The 19,405-nt window shown below is 44.9% G+C and overlaps 1 protein-coding gene across 1 annotated transcript; it reads left to right on the plus strand.

Moving 5' to 3' along the window:
• Positions 1–1,533: 1,533 nt before the first annotated feature.
• On the plus strand, positions 1,534–7,959 carry LOC131245984 (patatin-like protein 6). The gene is made up of 2 exons (XM_058245820.1): positions 1,534–3,398; positions 7,487–7,959. Exons 1-2 carry the CDS (start codon positions 2,274–2,276, stop codon positions 7,754–7,756), a joined length of 1,395 nt encoding a protein of 464 aa, XP_058101803.1. The 5' UTR covers positions 1,534–2,273; the 3' UTR covers positions 7,757–7,959.
• Positions 7,960–19,405: the final 11,446 nt, after the last annotated feature.

Here is a 19,405-nt window from a genome sequence, read left to right on the forward strand (position 1 = left end):
AAACCAAAAAATAAGGCAGTTGAAATTTTCGTAAGGCCCACTGAGATATTTATTCGCCATCTAACATATCCATAAAGTTAAATATATCTGTACGGAAAGAAAACACAGATATCGGCTCCAGCTAAAACTTGTCCCCTCAAGAAATTTTCAACGGTAACAGTTTAATCACTATTGCGTAGTTCACTTCAGCCTTGAATATGCTTCGTTTTTGGTTTTATATCTTAAAATGATTTTTAAAAATAGACGGTATGGATGGTACCCATACATCACGGAGGCCACTCAAAGCTGCTGTCCGTTCCAGCAGGAGACGGGCGGAGGTAGGACACAATCCGCGTCCGGTCGAAGCCGTGTCCGGCTTTTCAATCTCACACTTGTCGCTTCAGCTTTTATGTTCCCAATATACCGTCGCAGATAAATCATAACGTGAACTGATGTGCCACGTTGAAATCTGGGACACATAGTTTTTGATCCAGACCGTTGCATGGGTTTGCCAATAAACGCTTAGGGGTGTTTGGAGCATGGATTTAATTGGGATCCGGTGGGAATGGGTTTTAAGATCCTGTGTATATCATTGAAACGACCGCTACTCACATAAGATAAGATATGGCTTGTGAAGCCCCTTCTTATGATAAGAGTTGACATCAGGATTTTTCCTATCTTACTTTGGGCTGTGTAGCTAGTGGATCCTACCACGAGGTAATTCATACTGTCTATATATTTTGAAATATAATTTTAGAGTTTGATCCCATAAATGAGGTAGATATAAATCTCAAGCAGACCACATCATGGGAAAGTAATAGTGATTGAATTATACTATTAAAAAGCTTCTAGGGCCAACTTTACGGTCCACCTGAGATTTGGATCAAACTCATTTTTGGGCTCATACCATAAAATGGCATGAAAGAATGGGTAGACGGCATGAATGAAACAAATAAATAACAGTAAGGCTCATAGAGCACAGGTGAGTATAGCCAATCCTATTCCTAGACATGAAGTGTGGGATGGCCTCCAAGCCATGGGATTAGACGACAATCCTATGTAATCATTACATTTTGGTAATTTCATTCCACTTAAACCCATCTAATCCCATGCTTTAAACACCCCCTTACAACTTAGAGGATCTTGTCCATCAAATATTCCACCATTTTGCTGTTTTTTTTTTTTTTGGTTAAGTACACTGAGCAACGGACAGGGAACTGTAATTGGAATGGTAAGGACAATAAGATCAATGGTTTGGATGAGCGAACCACGTCCCCATCTCCTTCACTTAAAAAAACGAGTCATCACATCAATGACTTGTCCCTGAGCCGACTCAGCACGTGCATCTCTAAAACGGGCGAGGAGGCGCAAGCGCAATTTCCGCCGACGAAGGGGTAATTCGGGTAGATAAAAACTCATAATTAGTGCGATGCCTTTCCTAACCGGCGGAGAAAAGGAGCCTCTGGACCCCACACGTTAAACGACAAGCGCGGGAGACGAAATTTGCATTTCTACCGTCGATCCCGGAATGACCCTCCTGCACTAAGGGAGAATCTCAACCGTTCGTTTGGACGGTGTGACCGAGTTTTTTACCTAGCAACCGTCGGTTACCAATGCTCTCTAACCCTGGTTAGACATACCCCTCCTCAGAGAGAGAGAGGGAGAGAGGAGGGGAGAGAGGGGGAGAGGATAAATGATTCCTCACACGGCTGAAGCTCTGGAAATCTCGGGGTTTTAAAGCAGAGAGACATGCTCTGAAATCCTCTGAGCTCTTTGCCTCTCTCTCTCTCTCTCTCTTTCTCTCTCTCTGTAAAAAAGAGCTATTGGAAGAAAGATAAAAAGGGTAGGAAGGGAGGTTGCTCGTGTTTTTATTGTCGAGGAGCGAGTTTTCTGTGGCAGCGGAATTGCAGGACGATGATGTGACGAAAGAGCGAGCATATGAAGGAAAAGGAAAGGAGAGAGTAGGTGGTCGAAGGGCGTTTTGGAGCTTTACGTCAGAGAAACGGAGGAAGGAAACAGGAGGCTTTTGGGCCTTCCCGATCTTGATAACGCTTGGAGACGGATTTGAAGCTAAAATCTGCTGGAGTTCGTCAAGGAATCGAAATTTGAAGGAAGATCTGCTCGAATTTCAACCGAATCTGCTGAAATCGCAGAAGAAAGAGGAATTCGGAGCTCAAATCTGTTGAAATTCGAAGGGTGAGGTTTTGAAGTTTTTTTTTTTAATATAATCTACCAGAAGCATATGAAGGAGAGAGCAGATCGAGTAAGAGCTCTGTTCTAAAAAGCTATTGGAAATGGCGTGTAATCCGTCTGAGATGCAAGAGCCGAGCATCGATACGGACAAGCTCAGCTACGAGATCTTCTCAATCCTCGAAAGCAAGTTCCTCTTCGGTTACGACGATCAGAAGCTCTGGATCCCCAAACAGATCGCCACCGCCGCTGGTAACGAAGCACTGCCGCCGGCAGCCGCACCAGCTGCAGCTGCTGAAACTGGCAGCGTCGCCTCGATCAAGAACCAGAGGGGAAAGGTCTGCATCCTCAGCATCGACGGAGGGGGAATGCGAGGGATTGTCGCTGGAAAAGCCCTAGCCTACCTCGAGCAAGCTCTCAAGACGAAATCCGGGGATCCGGAGGCGAGAATCGCCGATTACTTCGACGTCGCGGCCGGGACCGGCGTTGGAGGGATTTTCACGGCGATGCTGTTCTCGACGAAAGGCGGAGGTAGCCGACCGATTTTCCGCGCGGAGGACACCTGGAAGTTCTTGGCGGAGCAGGGGAAGCGGTTCTACCGGTCGCCGTCCGGGAGCAGCGGCGGTCGCTTTCTCCGGCGATTCCACAAGGGCAGTGGCGGTGGAGGAACTGCAGGAATGGAGCGTGCGATGAAAGAGGCGTTTACGGACAACGACCGGAATCTGACGCTGAAAGACACGTTGAAGCCGGTTCTGATACCATGCTATGATCTTTCGAGCGCAGCACCGTTCCTGTTCTCGAGAGCGGACGCTCTGGAGACGGACAGCTTCGATTTCAGGCTGTGGGAGGTGTGCCGGGCGACGTCGGCCGAACCGGGGATGTTCGAACCGGTGGCGATGCGGTCGGTAGACGGGTCGACTCGGTGCGTTGCGGTGGACGGCGGGCTGGCCATGAGCAACCCGGCTGCGGCGGCCATCACGCACGTGCTGCACAACAAGCAGGAGTTCCCGTTCGTGCGAGGGGTGGAGGATTTGATGGTGCTGTCGCTTGGCAGCGGTGGGGGGATGATGGAGGGTAGCTATGAGTTCGACCAGGTGAAGGGATGGAAGGCGAAGGACTGGGCCAAACCAATGGCTAGGATTGCTGGAGATGGGGCCGCTGACTTGGTCGACCATTCCGTGGCCATGGCGTTCGGTCAGAGCCGGAGCAGCAATTACGTCCGTATCCAGGTATGCGTTTCCTACCGCTGCCGTTTTTTTTTTTTTCGTTCGGGTGGAATCTAACTTGCGCACTGGCGATTCACGCTGTTAACCTACGCCTTCACTGCTCATTACCTGGCTTGCTTCGGTGGCGTTTACCATGGAAGGGGGTCCAGGTACTGGCGTACGCTGGCATTGTCAGTTGGTCTTCAGTGACAGGGTACGGTATGAGTTAACCACCATTTTGTTAAGTTGTGGTGCATAATCCATCATACACGTGGCGGCATTTACGTCAATTCCTATCCGTCTAAATTGTAGGTACAATCGTTGGATAGAGCACAACCTGAAAATACCACCTTTGTACTATCGTATCCATCCAATTAGTGTCTAATGGAATTTAAAATAGTTGGTGGTCCAAATTCGTGAGCCCATCTGACAACTATCATCGTTTAATTGCCGTGAGTTCCACGATTTGGACGGTCTTGGTTGCGGTAAAGTCAGCGACGCGCAGGATCAGCACTAATTAGGCGTCGAGGTTTCTTACGATGGTTCCGTTTTAGAACTGCTCGTGCAAACGTACACGTAACTCTCAGGTGCGCCGTCTTGTTTAACGGCATCAACCCTCCTCACCCATTTGGCAGGCCGTTCCAACGAGGCGCGGGAACGGTAATCCATGTGTCGTTTCCAACGGCATTCCCAAGATTTTTGCCCTCGTTTCGCGGAAACGGATTGGCTACTCCCCCTGCCACCAGCCCCGTGGCTGGTGGTCGGTTTTCTGTGAGCCCCACCATGATGTATGTGTTTCATCTATTCCGTTCATCCATTTTTACATATCATTTGAGGGCTTTAGCCCAAAATTTAGAGGGATATAAATCTCAGGTGGACTACACCACAGGAAAACAATAGTGATTGGATATGCACCCTTAAAATCCTCCTAAGGCCCACTGTACTGTTTATTTGACATCCAATCTGTTGATTAGGTCATACAGACCCAGATGAAGGGAAAAAACAAAAATCAGCTTGATCCAAAACTTTTATGGCCACCAAAATGTTTTTAATGGTCAACGTTCATTCAACACTGTTCCTGTAATGTGGTCCACTTGAGATTGCGATATATCTCATTTTTTGTCTCATACCGTAAAAGGATCCATAGAAATAGATGGACGTCATGGATCAAACACATACATCATGGTGGGGCCCACAGAACACCGACCACCAGCCATTGGCTGGGGGCAGGGGGAGTAGCCAATCCCTTTGGCTGCGCATGGTGACGAGGTCCGCGGTCTCCTTTACGCGTGAAAGTCAAAAAGCTAGAGAAAAGAGGTTAAGAACACCAGATGAGGCGTGATATAGTAGGCCCGCAGATTGCCATAAGTACCCGGTCAGTCATTAATCGGGCCATATGTACGGGTGATTTGGAGCCGTTCAAGAGGAATTGACTCCAGTTAATGGGCTTCACGGGATAAGTAGGTTCTTTCGAAAACTCTAAGCGATAACTACAGGATTATTTTCGAAAGTTACTGTTTTATTCTAAGGACGGCTGTTTATTTGCAGAAGTGGCGTGGTAAATAAAGGCCGGGTGTTATTTTTGTTTTTGGGGAAACGCAGTTTTTGTTTCAGCCTCTGGTGTGAAATGAAAATGCTCGGTCAGTGAACCAGACGGGTCAGGTTTGCTATTCTTGCTAGTATTTGAGTAAAACAATTGGGGGCAGAGTCTTCGCCTCCGTCTCCTGAAAATAACAGGAGGGGTAATTGGATACCTGGCAGACATTAACTCTACTTAAATAGACCAGGTTGTGGAACCCACTGTCGCTGAGTTACATTCCTAATATGAAATTAGTTGAACAATCCTAAGCTTTGATTCGTGGACACTAGTTTGTGGAAATAGGTCAGTTGGATATTTTTAATTTTAACCACCAAGTAAATTTCCACCTATCCTTTAAGATAAGAGGATAAGTGTAGTTTTTGGTTTGCATCTAAATTGGGCTCCATGACTTGGGGGTTTTAATTTGAATTGCTCGTGTACTAGGTTTGGAATTTCTAAGTGCCTGTGAATCATCCAACACAGCCTCTTTTTTTTAAAAAATAATAATAATAATGAAGAAGCGATTTGCATGGGGGTAGATTGAAGAGGCGAAATGCAGCATGTGCCAAACATGGAAGACGTGTCCCAAATCCAGATCATTTACACGTCTGAGATGCCAGGCCGCTCCACTTATGAGGATGATCAGTGATCACCAGCATTTACTTTTGATATATAGGCTACGGGGGGTCTTGTTTCTGAAAATTTCACTTTCCATTCATGTTATGGCCCACCTGATAAGTGGATTGGCCTGATTTGTGGGCAATGGATGATTCATGGCCATCCCATGTAATGACTGGTCGAGATCTGGCACACGTGTGTGCCCAAGTTCGGCTCCACAATTTCTCACTGTGGATCTAAAGTAACAGTGCTCACTTTTTTCTTTTTTCCTTTTTTTTTTTTTTTTTTTTTTTTTTTTGCCTTTCTCTCTGAGGGGGTTGCTATGATGTGGTTTGGCCAGTGTTTATAATTACTCATTTGTCATTCCAGCTATCACACGACCCACATACACCAATTCAGACTCTCTATCTGTGGACTGAACACAGCCTTTAAATCACACTGTAGAATGATCTTAATAATCTTGTTTTGCCGGTTAAGTTTGGAATGCAGTCCTTTTAACAACCACGATTGAACGGTCACGATTAGACAATGAATGGCCTGCTGTGATTTAATTTACGGCACACACTATGGTGAAGACAGTTGTATAGCATTTCTAGGGAGATCGGAAAAAGCAGTTCTTTGTTCTCAACGGCAGATTGGGTGAAAAAGAAAAGAAGGTAAAGGAAAACAAACATCATGACAGAAGCCAAGGTAAAACTGACGTCAGCTCAGTTAAAAGGAAATACCTTTCACTTGTTAGTTTTGTAGCAACAACCCTACTGGAAACAGGGGCGCTTTAGTTGTTTGGATTCCACAAGTGAGTGGGTGGAATATGTTAATAAGTGTAAAAACAGGGGTAAACAACACTCATAAAGTTCACAAATAGGGTAAACAGTTTTCATGGGGGTAAACATCAGACCCGAGGTGCAAGAAGGAATGGAAAACAGATTTCATTCCCTTTCACGCATTTGAAAACAGGGGTAAACTTCTAATAAGGGAAAAACAATTCATTTTCCTTCTTTTTTTTCAACTTTTAATTCAGTCCAAACATGCCTAAGCAATTTCAGTCAAAACTCAAAAAGGAATTTCAAAATAAAAAGAGAAGTAGGGTATGCATTCATTGGGGAAAGCTGGGTTTATGTTACCGCGTTGAACAAAATTTTACTATGTTCGGTATGCATAAAATGCTTTTTATTGCAGTTCTGTATGCCTTAATCAGATCCGTTCAAAATTTAAAATACATATAGCATTTGAACAGAGATGAAGACATTTTTATTTATTTATTTTGGTTCAAGGGTATGATGAAATTTAAGACTTGTTGAACGAATCCCTTGTTACATTTTATTGGTTTTTCTTAGAGGCATGTTTGGCTGCACCAAATGTGATTGATTAAGCATTAAATTTCATCATATTTGGTGCAGCCAAGTGCATACATTTAACATTTCCCTCTTCATATGTTGTGTTTGCTATAATCATCATTATCATCTAAGCCTTATCCCAACTAATTGGGGTTGGCTACATGAATCCTTTTCTGCCATTCAGGTTTATGTTGGAAGTTATGGCACATCTTTGACACCGGCTACCAACCTGACTCAACCCCTCCCTTATCATGGTTGGGGACCGGCAATGAGAGCATAAAACTCCCGTAGGTGCAAACGCAGTGTAATAGACTATAAAGTTGATTGCAATCAAGTGCTATCAAATAGTTTATTACATAGGCTGATTACAATTTCCATTAAAAGCTGACCAGTTTGATCAATCTGTTGAAAAATCTTTGTTGCTCTGTTTGTCATTTGTTACAGTTTCCATTCTCTAACATCCCTTGTTGCATTTACCCAACAACATAAACCACATCCACGCATGCCCAATGAGGATAGTGCTTGGTTAGAATTATATTTTTGGATTTCCACATCAAAGACTTCTGTCTACATTACAGGTGAATGGTTCCAATATTGGCCGTTGTTCAGCCAACACAGATTCCGACCCGAGCCCGGGCAACGTGAAGATGCTGATAGGTGTGGCAGAGGAGATGCTGAAACAGAAGAACGTGGAGTCAGTGCTCTTCGGGGGAAAGAGGATCGGGGAGCAGACGAACTACGAGAAGCTGGATTGGTTTGCAGGAGAACTTGTGCTGGAGCACCAGAGAAGGAGCTGCAGAATAGCCCCCACCGTTGCATTCAAGCAAGCAACTCAGAGGGCCACCTAGATTTTACTCCCGATTTGTGGAAAAGTGAGTAGTTTTTTTCTCCCAACCCATTGAAAATCTTTCTTTTCAATCTATAATGATTTCTTGTGAGTATTGGGCCCGAACTTGTTCTTTGATTTGATTGTGCTTACTGTCCTGTTCGACCCAATTACCTATCAAAGTGAAAAAAAGAAAAAAAAAAAAATCATTCTAGTTTCATTTTTTATTGCTTTGCATAGTGCTGTGTCATAGTTAAGACTCGGTGACGCGGACTGACTCATCCAGTCTTGAATTGAGTTGTGACTCACCCGAGTAGGGAGTGGACTTGTTGCATTGAATTAGATCAGATCTTGGAGTTCAAACCAACTGTGGTCTGTGTAGACCTGCCCCAAAACTTCAAACCAACTGTATATCTCCAATTCATTTAAACCGCCAAAAGCTCATGGCTTGAGTTCAATATCAAGATGAGCTTATCCTTCAAAATAAAAATAAACCAAGCTGAATTTGGAGAGTTGGAACACACATGAGATCTCCCTCTCCCTTGAAAAGATGGTTCGTTGGAATCTAGCAAGCACTTTATAATCTGAAATTGCAGATGCCCATTTTGAAATTCACGTTATGATTCCTGCCCGCTGAAGCGGATGCGCACGCTATGTGCTCAAACCATCTTTTCCTAGAACTTGTTAGGGAAGAACCTGCATCACATGGCTGAGTCCAAGTTGAGTGGACTCTGACAGCAGCGCTCACCCTGATGGGTGGTCTGCTCAAGCTGCAATGGAGACCCAGTTCGAATCTACGGCTAACTCTGGCAGATGCCAACGATCACTGCTGAGCCCCTTCCAGTTGAAAGGGGGTTGTCATGAGCTTCTAAAACAAACTCGGATGATGACTCGGTTAACTCGGTCTAGCCTCGAGTCACTCGGGACGTTTTTTTTTTTTTGGTCGTTTTCCGAGACTAAGAGAATTTTTGTCCCTTTCCTGAGCGCTCAACAACCAGTCGCTGTAGAAGTTAGAGAGGAGACAGAAGTCCGGGTGGTGGTGTTGTCGGTCTGCCGACAGCGGGCCTGATCTTTCCGAGGGCATCTGGGTTGTTTGGAAAAAAATCACCAAAGGGCAGGGGTGTTTTCGTCATCGCGTAGCTTTTTGCAGGACATGCCCGTAGTCCGTAAAAGGTTTTACGCACTGTGCGGTCCCTATTTTGACTGTTGACGAAATTCCTTCCCCGCGCTTTTGTACGAGACGACCAGGTTGCTTTTCTGGGTGAGGCGTCCAAACCGCCACTCTAACTCTCAAAAATTACGATTCTGCTTCTAAACCTTTTTTGTCTGGAAGTTTTGCTGAGACCCCGTGGCTTTATCGTTGGCTTCAACGTCGGGGATGGTCCTCCACGGTGGAATGTGCACGTGTCATACATCGCAGGGCCTGTTGTAAGTGTGTCATAGCTCCAAAAATCACATCGGCTGGACAGTACTAACCTTCGATATGCATGGACACTTGTTTTCTGAGTTAAGACCGTTGGCTGTGTTTCATTTCAAATGTTCACTAGATGTCAACTGATCAGTTAGCTAGGTGATCGATCTACATTGGATCCAAAATCTGTATGGTTTATTTTTTATTACTTAAATGTGTCATTTACATGTGGAGGCCGACTTACACCGAGAGTTTTGTTGGGCTGTGATGTAGTATCATTTCATTGGTCCGCCAAACACAGTAAAGATGCCCTTGACCAAACAACCTTTTGAAAATTGGTGGGCCCCTCTTAGATAGACGTCTGGTGTCACGTTTTAGCCTGACAGAACTTAGTGTTAACCCAGCCTATCAGAGGGGCCCAACAACCTTTCGAAAGTTGGTAGGTCTCTCTGTGACAAGCATTTGATAGGCCAGTGAAATAATGTCATGTCACAGCCTGACAGAACTAAATGCTACCTGCTCTGTCAGACACAATGTGTATCTATTAAGTGGGCCAATTCTCAAAACCTAAATACCCAAAACCTAAATATTTCCATGGCCATCTCTGGGTGGCTTAAAATACCATCTGGTAACTTTTCTTGACCATTATGCCCAAATAATATTGACTGTCCAATCTATCCTCGTTTTAGGCAATGGCCCATCCATGACTGCGACTGGGTTGATGCGCCTTCACCACGAGCTTTTGCCATAACATGTCACTAAGTAAATTCCCTATTCCAAGATTCAGGGTGCCAAGCTGGCACATGTAGGCTAATCAATCGAAGCGAATCCACCTTAATATACGTGTAGTATAATCACCTCTTATTCATTTTTCTACATCATTTTAAGACATGAGAGAGAAAAAAAAAAAAAAAAAAGAAGCAGATTCAAATCTCACGTGGACATCATCACTACAGGAAATAATAAGTGTCGAGTGAGGCTGGGGCTGCACTTAATCCTCTCCATTGGTGACGTGTACAAGTGATGGTTGGAAACAAATTTCTCAGCAATGATGCGGCTCGCCTTTGGGCATCCGGTAGCGTGATATATTTGGCCGCAAGATTTAAACTAAACAGTGTGTGCACCCGATGGAAAGGGACTACATGGTGACCCCACCACTACAGCTATTAGTGGAATGATTTTGAGGTCCACCGTAATGTATGTGTTTTATCCATTATTGGGGGCATGCGCTTAAGTAACCTGAGTTAGAATCAATTAATAAGAGACTAAACTAACCAAACACACAGAGAACAAAAGGTTTTACGTGAAAAAACTCGTGGAAAAAAATCACAACACAAAGCGACATCAAATCCATGATGATAATCAATGTTACAAGATATGGAAGAGCTTATCGATTTGAGAATACACCCCAAACACAACAAAAAACCTAGCTTTCAACTTCCTTTGCTCACCAAGAACCCTGAGCACATTTCCCTATAACCTAATCACGGTTTACAAAACCTTTAAAAAAGGATTAAAAATGAAATAGAAAAAAAAAAAAAAAAAACTATAATTCTGCAAAATTGTACAAGTCAGTTGATGGGAGCTTCGATCATAAGTGCTATCGACGTCCCATCGCTGGGATTGAAGCCACATTCGATCAGATCGATTCGGACAAAAAAAAAACTCTCAATTGAGCAAAAAAAAAAAGGGGGGATTTTATCGATGGGATCGAGTGGGTTGTCAATGGAATTGACAGCTACTCGATGGCATCAAGTAGTCTGTTGATGTCATCGATAGATCCAGTTATAGAAAAATTTAAGACACTTATAACAATCTTCAACGTGTCTTCAATTTATCACGAACCACAACTCCAAGCTCCATCTCTAATTGCTTCATCATGGCTCAACTATTGTCGTTGCTTCTCGTGCACATTTCGCCTTCGTTAAAACTTCGCCAAGCCTGAAGAAGTCGCACAATACTTAAACTTCTCTGTAGGAACTATCTTTATAAGTATGTTCGTCAGATTCACACTTATGTAGATCTTATTAAGAGTCACTTTACCTTCCTTAAGCACATGTCGAATAAAATGATGATAAACATTAATATGTTTAGTACGAGAATGGTAAACCAAGTTCTTCGCCAAATTTATTGTGTGTCTGTTGTCATAATTTACTAGTACGGTTTCCTGTTGAAGCTTAAGTTGATTTATCATCCCTATCAACTAAACACTTTCTTTGAATACTTTCATTACCACTATATATTATGCTTTGATTGTGGAAAGAGTTACTATACACTGAAGCTTCGACATCCAATTGATCGCTCCACCCACCAGTACAAACAAGTAACAGGAAGTTGATATCCTGTTATCCACATTACCTGCGTAATCAGCATCCACATAGCCTGCCAACTTGTTATTTGACTTTTCAAACGTCAAGACGTAGTCTACTGTACCTCGAATATACCGAAGTTACTATTTCACTGCCTCATAGTGTTACTTGTCAGGGTTAGCCATGTATCTTCTCACAACACCCATTGCATGTGAAATATTATATCTCATAGAAACCATGACATACATCAAACTGCCAACAATGCTCGAATAAGGCACATGAGACATCATTTGATTTTCTTCATTTGTAGTAGGATATTGTTTAGAAGAAAGTCTAAGGTGAGCAGTATGGGGTATGCTAATCGGTTTCACCTTGTCTATATTGTTCACAACCCTAAGTGTAGGGTCGCGATGTAGTAATAATCTCGGTGAGACCGAGGTCGAATCCACAGGGACTAATCTCGTGTGTCTTCTGAAAATACTAGAACTAGAACTAAAAGATGAAAACCTAACTCTGAATAAGTGAGATAATAATTGTGAAAAACTTAATGGAAAACTTGTGAAATTCAAAGGTGGGAAACTAGGGTTTCCAAGGATCCACTTGTAGAGATCAGGGAGATCTATGCTTGATTCATGAACACAACTAGAATCAGAGTCTCATCTTCATCCAATTGGAAGATAACTCATTAAAAATCAAATCTGAACTTCCTTTGATCTAGTTCTTAATGCTTGAATAAGCATACCTTTATAAACATGTTTTATATTTTTAAAAGTTAGCGTTGATTATTTACCATATATGCAATGCTCGTATATACTAAGTTCGATACTTTTTAAAATAGAAATTAAGCAACGACCAGAAAATACCTTCATGCCGCGGTCGGTCAGGTAGCTTAGGCGCGCATGCCACAATCGTGCCGATATGGATTCTACTATAGATGTTATAGCTCCACATATTTCAGTGTTTCCAATCAACTTATATAGATTATTGCTACATTGCACTTTTATCACAATAAGTGTCCCTTTTGAAACTTTAATAACATCGTCATAATTAGTGAACTTATAACCAAGTGCCTAAAAAGCCCCTAGAGACATCAAATTCTTCCTGAGGTCACCCCATCGAACATTTTGATGCGCATTGAACCTGTCTATCATTGTATTCATTGTATGTGGTGAACCAATTCCTGTGAGAAGTCATGTGGTATTAGGCCCCCGAATCCAAAATCCAGTCGTTACTAAGATAATTAGATTTAGATGCGGTCAAGACATTACCACCATCCACCTCCTCACAAGATTGTGCTGTGTTGACCTCTTCTAGCACATTATCTAATTTTTCTCCATTTTAAGCCTTAGGGTTTTTGCAGTTCTTCATACGTCTGTCATCCTACAATTCCAGCACTTCATATTGTCTTTCCTTTTTAATTTGGATTGCGATCGAGAATCGCAATTCTCCCTTTTAGTATTCCTTCCCCTAGCAACCAACGCATTCGTAGAGATAACTCCATTACTATCTCTGTCACGCCCCGAACTCGGAAACCGGGCTCACAAAATTCCCGATCGCCGAATCCGGCGCCGACAGCCTCCGTAGAACCCCATTTTCGGATCCCGGCACCCATTCACCAGGTTCCGATCCTGGGATACTACAAGGAGGATTTCAAATCATCAGTCTGATTCATAATGAGCATAACACAAGCATAACCCACAACTAATAACCACAAGAACACCACCACAAAATCCACTATGATCAAAAACTTTTTAGTACAATGCGACAAAAGGGAAAAATACAATGTAACAAAAGAAGCAAACTCCAGAAGCTCAGCTGCACGCTCCAACTACAGCGAGACTATGGCTGCGACTGCGTCCTGGCGTCACCTGCACGCATCAATCGTGCATAAGCTTATGGAAAGCTTAGAGGGTGGTGTAAGTGTGTGCGCAATATAAACGTACTCAAAATGCAAGGTCAGAGTGATGCGGAATCATGGTGATGAGCACATGAATGCAATCAACCGTACAAGGCTATGCGGTGCAAGATATGAATGCTATCGGCCATAACACGGCCATGCGATGCAAGATGCAACTCAAGCATGCCAATCCTCAACATGTATCAGTACAGTTCTCATTCTGGATAATCACCGGGGTTCAATACACTCCAAATGGCACTGTCGCTCTCCTAGCCGCACAGTCCAAATGAGCGTAAGAAACCTCACTATCCGCCTGACCAATAGTCTGCCAATACCTATCCGGCACGTCGATAGCGGACCCATTCGCGAGCTGGTCAAACTCAGCCTAGTATTGCCCCCTACCCTCGGGCGAGTAAGGCCACACTCCTTTCCAACCGACCACGACACAGTGGGAGACGCGGCCTCCTGGTATTCGGCCCTCATGCGCTCGTATATCCACTCGGTCTCGACGTTGGAGTCATCCTCTGGTACCATCGGGTTTAGGGATTTTCACCCAGGGACATCTATGGTGCCCGTATGCTAGAACCAAATATTTCCGGTCTCCAATCCTGCCATCCACGATGTATCTGTGGAGGCTATGGCCCTGATGTCGCTAGGGCATACAGTAACTACAATCACACAATGCAAGTGCATGAATCATACTATCAGTCATGCAACAGCCCTGTAGATACCATGCACTTATATGAGGCAACTCCGCCTATCAGGGAGCCCATAAACAGTCTATCCAAAGGTTTATGCTATGATCGGTCATTCCTCACATCAGGCATACATATGGTGCGAATGATCATGAATCATGCATCTATACTAAACATGTAATAAGAGATGGGTCCTGGGTATAATGGAGATGGGCCTAGACGACCTACTTACCACAAGTTTGGGCCTATTAGTGGGCCTTAGGGAGAGCTATAATGCGGACATTTAACCAACATTATCAATGTGGACGTCAAACCAACATCGCTCCCAACGAATGGCCTTCCATGAAGTACACATTGTAATGGGCCTTTTATACATCTAATTGGGCCTTGACCCAAGGACCCAAATACATCAAATGGGCATCATGAGCCTCATACATATCAAGGTGGGCCTCAATGGGTCTCAATATGGGCCAATACAAATCAGCCATAGTTAAAAATATCATACAAGTATGGGCCTATAATGGGCCTTAAACCACCCATAATGGATGGCTTGGAGAAACAGAACAGTTATTCTCCCTGAGGAAGACGATGCTCGACCTAACGTCCTTTGTTGCTCAATTTGCCTCATTTCTAGGCACAACCCAAAAATGGGCTGGAAAAATGGAAGGACAGTGTAGTTATACAGTAAGGTGGGCCCTTGTAAATTTCAATGGCTATTTATTATGATCGGCCCCACTGGCATTTTACCCAAAGCCAAATATGTTTATTTTAAATAATAAACATTTTATTTTTAAAACATTTTATAAATACGGGGGCCAGGGAGGGGCCCAAATAATATTATTTGTCCCCCAACGGCCAAGTTTTATTACTTTGGGGTAGGCCCCACCAACAATTTTATATGTTTGGGATCAGTTTTATTTTTTTTTATTTATTAATATATATATTTTAACCATAATCAAAGGGGCCCCAAACCGGGTTGGTCCCAAACACATCATGGGGCCCACAAATGGTTCAATGAAAACATTTCAGCCCCACACATTTTTTTTTTTTTTTATTTTTTTTTTTTTTTTTTGGGGCCCACCGAGATGTGATTCCCAAGTCCACCCATTATGGGGCCCATTAAAATGCGTTGAGCCAAAAACTGAAGCTAAACCGAGATCACCAAGATTTTTTTTTTAAATGTTTCACAGATTTCAAAATTCCCACCAGTTCCATATTGGTGACTTTTCTGAAATAAACGTGGGGCCCACCAAATTTTATGTAAATTCTCATGGGGCCCAAAAGGGGAGCCGTGAGGCCCCGGTCCGCCCACTCGGAGCCCCTTTTTTTGTTATTTTTATTTTTTTTTTTGTTTTGGGGCCCACAGAGATGTGATTCACAATCCAGCCCGCCCATTATGTGTATCCCACTGTTCTACCCGTCCAGAACCAGTTTCACCTGCATCCAAACTTCAGGTGAGTCCCACCGAGTACCTTTTTATGATCTGGCATGTCTTCACATGGTTTTAGATGGTATGACCCACGAGTGGCCCACCACTTCCTCCTCTATGCTAACTCGTTGGTACAGCCCATGCCAGTTTACACATCACTGTTCGCCAACGTCCAGCGTCCTGGGACGCTGGACGGCTTGCTTAGACACATTGTTGTGGTGGGTCCCACGTAGATGTGGCCCACCAATACTTATACATAATATATATATATATATATTATATTATATTATATATATAATACATATTATATTATATATATTATATATATTATATAAAATATAACATATATTTACATATATAAAGCATTTGACCCACCTAAACGGTGGATGGTGTGGATCATCACCTACAATAAGATGGGCCGCACCGTCTAATGTAGATGGACGGGTAGATGTAACACATATTGGTGGGATCCACACCATCACAAAGGAAGAGAGAGAGAGAGAGAGATAGAAAGAGAGATATAAGGTGAGATAGAGGAACCCCGCCACTATGGGCCCTCTTGAATACATCACATACATCCAAATGGGTCCCACCAACAAGTGGGCCCTAAAATTTAAAATAATGGCAATTCACCCACCTTATCTTCCTTCTTCTTGGTCCCTTAGACTCCAATGCCCCTCAGCTTCAACTTTGATGGAGGATGATGAACTCTTGATGGTGGGGATGAGAGATGGGAGGGTGTAGATGGATGATGGAAGGTGGACCACACTTGTGGTTTGGGAGAGAAGGCTTGGACGTTTGGGGCTTGGGGTTGCTTGGAGAGATATGAGAAAATGAGAGAGAAAATGAGAGGATGGGAGTGATATGAGGTGATGGAGTGATGGGTGTAATTAATGGGGCATGGGTTTGTTTGAAAAGTGAGTAAAGGAGGGATGGGTGAAGAGAGAGAGAGTTGACTTTGTGAAGAAAGAGGTATGGGTTGTTGTACTTGAGATAAGGTTGCATTTAATGATGATTGATGGGACTTATTGTGTAGAGATTCCCTCGAAATCCGTAACGCGCGGTGTTTCTTCGGAATAAACGCTGATCGGCATCTTCTTACCTGGGTATCGGTTCGGTGCGCAAGTCACGGCGTTGGAACCGCGGCGCAGCGATCGTCAAGACATAAGTTTCAGATCGAGCCGCGTGCGGCGGGACCCGGCTTAGATCGGCGCAAACACCAAATGGGCGAAGGTTGCCAATTTGCCAAGGACCGCAAGCTAAGTTGTACGGATTAGACACGGGTCTTAACCTCTCCCACCACATAAAAATTTCGTCCTCGAAATTTAAACAATCAACACAAGAAAACATAAATCATAATAGAAGAGGAAGCAAGGCATCGCCATATAAATACCAGAGACAACCTATGACATACAACATACAATCAATCATCAAAGAGATGAGGATAGCGCTCTCGAATCTCCCTCGCGCTCCCAAGATGCCTCATCCAAAATGGTGACCCCACCGAACCTTCACCAAGGGAATGACCTTGGTTGGAGGACTGCTCCTTCCGTCAAGGATCTGGCCGCCGATGTAAGAAGCGCCTCACGAACCTCCAACGCCAATCGATAAAGAACTATGTCCACCCACACTTCCTCAACATGAGACGTGAAAACGTTGTGGGCCGAAACCGAGATGGTAAGGCCCCCGCCCAATGCGCCTGATCTCGAAAGGTCCTATGAATCTCGGGGCAAGCTTCCCTTCGCTCCAAATCTAACTACGCCCTTCAAGGCGAGACCTTGAGATACACATGGTCCCCACATCAAACTCTAAGGGACGACGCGGGATCGAACACTCTTCCAGGCCCGTGCGCATCCTCTCCCCGATGGTATCAATAACCTCGATGTCTCCCGCACGCTCGGGACCTAGGAGACGCCGCTCTCCAACCTCGGTCCAACAACTTGGAGATCCGCACGTCGTATAATGCCTCAAAAGGAGCCATGCCTATGGTCGCTTATGCGAACTCACCCAATCGCAGATGCTCATCCCCTACCACCGAAGTCAATCACGCAGCAAGCATATCCTCAAGGATCCGGGGACCCCTTTCGGTGGCCATCGGTCTGGATGATCGCGATGAGGCAAATCGGCCCATAGTCTCAAAGCTCCTCCGAACGAGCGTGAACCTCGGGTCTTGAAACGATCGAGCCGGTACGCCGTGCGCCTCACAATCTCCTCAATGAACAACCTCACAGCAGGGGCCAAGTCGCACGAATCGCAAGAAAATGTGCCGATTTCGACGGTCCACGACAACCCAGATGGCGTCATGCCTACGCTAAGTCCTCGGCCCATGATAAAATCGACGGATACGTGCTCCCACTTCCACACGGGATGCTCAACGGCTGCGGGTCTCGATGATCGGCCTTGACACGCCGGCATGTGTCACACTCGCCACAAACCGGCAATCCGGCGCTTCATTCCGAAAACCCTTCCCTCATATCACGACATCTTCGCGAGCCGGTGGATAGAAAATCGCGATCGATGTGCCTCGGCCATAAGATCTCTCGCAACTCGGGAATATCCGGGACACACAATCGGCCTCTAAAGCGAAGTCCACCATCGACTACCTCTGAAGTTGAATCTGATGCTGCCTCTGCTTGGTAATCCCGTAACGACTCATCTGTGCCGAGCCTCGATCACCCTTGCGAAAGAGAGGGTTAATCGACAAGCTCGATAACGAACGATAAGAGGCAACCAAAATCAAAGTCGATCGCATATCCTCGAGCATCTTCCACTCCCGAATCATCATATGTGCCACTGGGCCTCGTGGCTGACGGCTAAGGGCATCCGCCACCACATTCGCCTTGCCCGGGTGGTCCGGAGGTCAAAATCATAATCCTTGAAGCTCCATCCGGGCTCTGCCTCATGTTCCTTTCGTGAGAAAATAGATACTTCAAGCTCTTGTGGTGAGAAGAGCTCGAACCTAACCCCATAGAGATAGTGTCTCCACACCTTGGCGAAACCGCGCCAACTCCAAATCGTGCGTGGGGTAGTTCCCATGAACCTTGAGGACGAGACGAAAGTCTTACCGGGCCGCATCAGACGACCCAATCCAATACGCGAAGCATCGGAAATACCACGAATCCATCACTCCCGAGGGAAGAGTGAGGACGAGAGCGCGTCAGACGGTCCTTTAGCTCCATAAATGCTCGCCACGGGCATCACTCCAAATAAACTCGGCGCCCTTCCGAGTCAACCGGGTCAACGGGCGCAATACGGGAGAAGCCCTCAATGAAGCGCCGATAATATCCCGCTAAACCAAGGAAACTACGGATCTGGGACGCAGTCGTGGCCCCACTGACTCACCGCATCAACCTTCGAGGGGTCCATCGACACCCTCCCCTCGTCACCACGTGCCAGGAATCTCACCTCCTCCCGCCAAAACTCACACTTCTCCGGCTTCGCATATTGGTGGGCACGGGGGGTCTGCAAGGCGATCTCCAGATATTGCATATGGTCCTCACGGGTTCGAATATATCAGAATGTCGTCAATGAAGACCACAACAAACCGATCGAGATATGGACAGAAGACCTCATTCATCAATCGCATGAAGACCGCGGGTGCATTGGTACAAAGGACATGACCCGAAACTCAAAATGACCATAACGCCTCCTAGCCTTTGGGATGTCCTCCTCTCGAACACGAATCTGATGATCTGGAACGCAGTCAATCTTCGAAAAGAACGGCACCTCGATCAAATAAATCGTCTATCCTTGGGAGCGGGTATTTGTTCTTAATCGTGACCGGTTGAGCTCGCGGTAATCTACGCGAGCCTCAACGAGCCATCTTCTTCCTAACGAAGAGTACCCGCGCTCCCCATGAACTGCCTGGACGAATAAATCCCAACTCCCGCAACGCAGCTCTCGCAACTCCACGGTGCCATACGGTACGGG

The sequence above is a fragment of the Magnolia sinica genome, chromosome 5 (genome assembly GCF_029962835.1).
Source record: "Magnolia sinica isolate HGM2019 chromosome 5, MsV1, whole genome shotgun sequence".
NCBI classification, from domain to species: domain Eukaryota; kingdom Viridiplantae; phylum Streptophyta; class Magnoliopsida; order Magnoliales; family Magnoliaceae; genus Magnolia; species Magnolia sinica.

Coding starts and splice junctions, on each gene's coding strand:
- LOC131245984 (XM_058245820.1), top strand. CDS start 2,274: ATGGCGTGTAATCCGTCTGAGATGCAAGAGCCGAGCATCGATACGGAC. Junction 3,399..7,486: donor GCAATTACGTCCGTATCCAG/GTATGCGTTTCC, acceptor TCTACATTACAG/GTGAATGGTTCCAATATTGG.